General features: G+C 55.5%; 3 protein-coding genes across 3 annotated transcripts, besides 2 other annotated features; all 3 read right to left on the bottom strand.

Moving 5' to 3' along the window:
* Nucleotide 1: 1 nt before the first annotated feature.
* Nucleotides 2–26: a microsatellite.
* A 96-nt stretch (nucleotides 27–122) lies between these two features.
* On the bottom strand, nucleotides 123–614 carry TraAM80_06223 (trans-sialidase; the record flags this gene model as incomplete). The annotated part of the gene is made up of 1 exon (XM_029383075.1): nucleotides 123–614. The coding sequence occupies one exon, from the start codon at nucleotides 612–614 to the stop codon at nucleotides 123–125; it is 492 nt and encodes a 163-aa protein (XP_029237080.1).
* A 610-nt stretch (nucleotides 615–1224) lies between these two features.
* TraAM80_06222 (trans-sialidase) lies at nucleotides 1225–1620 on the bottom strand (the record flags this gene model as incomplete). The annotated part of the gene is made up of 1 exon (XM_029383074.1): nucleotides 1225–1620. The coding sequence occupies one exon, from the start codon at nucleotides 1618–1620 to the stop codon at nucleotides 1225–1227; it is 396 nt and encodes a 131-aa protein (XP_029237079.1).
* Nucleotides 1621–1819: 199 nt separating this feature from the next.
* Nucleotides 1820–2131, bottom strand: TraAM80_06221 (uncharacterized protein; the record flags this gene model as incomplete). Its single annotated transcript, XM_029383073.1, has 1 exon — nucleotides 1820–2131. The coding sequence occupies one exon, from the start codon at nucleotides 2129–2131 to the stop codon at nucleotides 1820–1822; it is 312 nt and encodes a 103-aa protein (XP_029237078.1).
* Nucleotides 2132–2433: 302 nt separating this feature from the next.
* Nucleotides 2434–2469: a microsatellite.
* Nucleotides 2470–2521: the final 52 nt, after the last annotated feature.

The following is a 2521-nucleotide window of genomic DNA, read 5'->3' as shown; positions in this document are numbered from 1 at the left end:
AAGCAGCAGAAGCAGCGGCAACAGCACCCCAGACAGACGCCCACGCACAGAACTGTCACCGCCACCAACCTCCTTTGGCGCTGCCTCCGCAACCCTCTTGGCATGTGGGACGGAGGCGTTGTTCAGGCCTGGCGCCGGAGCATCGCGTGGTCCGGCACTTCCCCTGCGGAACTGCCAGTCACACCGTGCATTGAACCCGCCGGGTCGCTGGTGGGGGGTGCTGCGGGCGGGGGCAGTTTCTCCACTTCCGTCACCGTCCCGCTCTCTTCCCTCCTCATTAGTGCCTCAATCTCACTGCCGTTGAAGCAGCGATTGTACAGCAAGACGTTCGTCACCGTCACGTGGCTCCCTGCGTCTTCCTCGGTGCCGTCCCCGTAACCCCCAAAGTAGATGTCTGAGATCATTTCAGGTGACATTCCCAGCAGAGGCCGCGCAAGACCAACTCCAGAGGAATGTGGGGCTTCCAAAGGAGATGCGCCTTGATCCCCCAAACTCCCCACAAGCTGCCCGTCGACGTACGCCGAGCAGCCGGCTTTCTGCACCGTGAGCGCCACTTGGTACGCCGTCCCCACCTCCCACGTAACCGCTGGTGCATTCTCCTCTTCCCCAAGCATCGTCTTCCAGTGCTAACGTTCGTCGTACCACAGCCCCAGATACTTCCCGTTGGGGCCACCCACCGTGTTCACGCCCAGCAACGAAGTGAGGCCCGTTGGAACTTTGCTGATGGTCACCGTCGCCACAAGCGTCAGCTCCTCACCCACATAACTCTGCACTGGATTATCCTCCTGCCTGCCCATTGGCCACACAATCCGTGCACCACGCCCTGCCAACTGGAAGCCATTCTCAACCTTCGTCGTCGTTCCCGTAGACACCGTGGCGCTGACCCCAAGGTACTCGTCATTCCAGTGAGTAGTGTTCGCATTCTTAGACAAAAAAAACTAGCCCGGCCGTTGGCACAGAACCGACGCAGGCAGTGGTGGTGGAGTCCCAAAGCGTTGAAGCCATGTCATTCATCTCTTTCCATTTGTTCAGCACAGTCTTGATGTGCCGCAGTTGCTCCGGGAGGGAGGTGAAAACGCAACTCTGCAGCATTGCACGCTCACTTTTCTCCAAGTAGAGGGCAAACAACCTATCTTTTGCGTACAGCAACGAGCTAATAGAGGGAATCCTCGCATCATCAGCCGATATTGGCCCAACATCATAGATATTAGCCCCACCAGAGGGTCAGTGACGGATTACTTTGTGTTCGGCACTGAATGGAATGGCCTCTCCCCGTGCATTACGAATGAGCGACACCACTTCGGTGCACAGCAGCACAGTTCTCTCTTCAATGGTTGCTGTCAAGAGCCCCACAAAATCGTAGAGGTCCCGCAATGTGTATGCGTCTTGCAGCAGGCGCAAGAGTAGCCCGGTAGCCTCTGTCCACGTCTTCCCATTGTCAGCGGATTCGTACACCCTGCGCCGCCACGAGGAAGAAGAGATTACAGTGACCATGACGACTTTCCCCTCCCACGCGAAAAGCGTGGCAAAAGCGCAGTCATTGGAAATCTCAGCTTCCTCGGACAATTTCCGACTCCCGACATCGCTTTCAGTGTAGATGACGGTGCAGGCATGTGTCATTCCTCCTTCGTGGCGGTATTTAGTTGCCACAAGAGGAAAGACAATCGCACTGCCCCCAACTACAGTGCCTCTGGGCCCAGCAACAGCTTCCAGCCCCTCCTACGAATGCTACTGCATCGGCGCGTCATGCGTAGACTTCGGAAAGCTGATCTTCCTCCATAAGACTTGTTTCCCATCCTTCCCCGCAGTCTTCTGAACCTCACCAACAACCAACCCAAAATGCCTGTGGAACCCACGCAGCAAAGAGTTCGAGATGGTGTCGGTCAAGGTGCTGCTTGACACAACAAGAAAAAATATTTTTGTTTTCCTTCACCACAGCCTTGGGGCTCGGCACTCGGCTATCGCGACCCTCTTCTTCAAAAAGTTTGGTCACACGCTGCGTTTCCCGCCTTTCTTCCCGAGTAGCGTCTTGTACAAACTTATTGCCGTCTCTGTATGGCTGCAACTTTGCCCAAATGTCAGCATACACGGCGCCGCAGTCATTGTAGGCAGCCAGAGCAAGCGCAACCATCACACCATCCGCCTCAACGAGGGAATGGCATTGGAAGGAGGAAACGCTCTTGTGACGTTGTTCAATTTTCCCCCTTCTCCAGCGGAGAGCACCACATCGTTCCCCAACTTGAAGAGTTCAAACTCCTTCGACTCAGTCCCTTCAGCGTGCACAAGTGCCTCCAAAGCATATCAACAGCACGCAGAGAAGAGGCAACTGCACCGAATAAGAAAACAAACGCCGGGACATCTTGAGCATGTGCTGCTCACTCGGTCATTCTTTTCCTTCCTTCCTTGCGGTGGATCCGCTCAGGCCGCAACAGTTGTGTGTGTGTGTGTGTGTGTGTGTGTGTGTGTGTGCTGAGTGGTGACTGCAGACGCCATACAAAACGCACAGCAGACAAGTAGCTAC

This window comes from Trypanosoma rangeli (genome assembly GCF_003719475.1).
Source record: "Trypanosoma rangeli strain AM80 chromosome Unknown Tra_15.4_contig_00220, whole genome shotgun sequence".
NCBI classification, from domain to species: Eukaryota; Euglenozoa; class Kinetoplastea; order Trypanosomatida; family Trypanosomatidae; genus Trypanosoma; species Trypanosoma rangeli.
The sequence above is the reverse complement of the archived record's forward strand: the minus strand, read 5'-3'. Positions and strand labels throughout refer to the sequence as shown.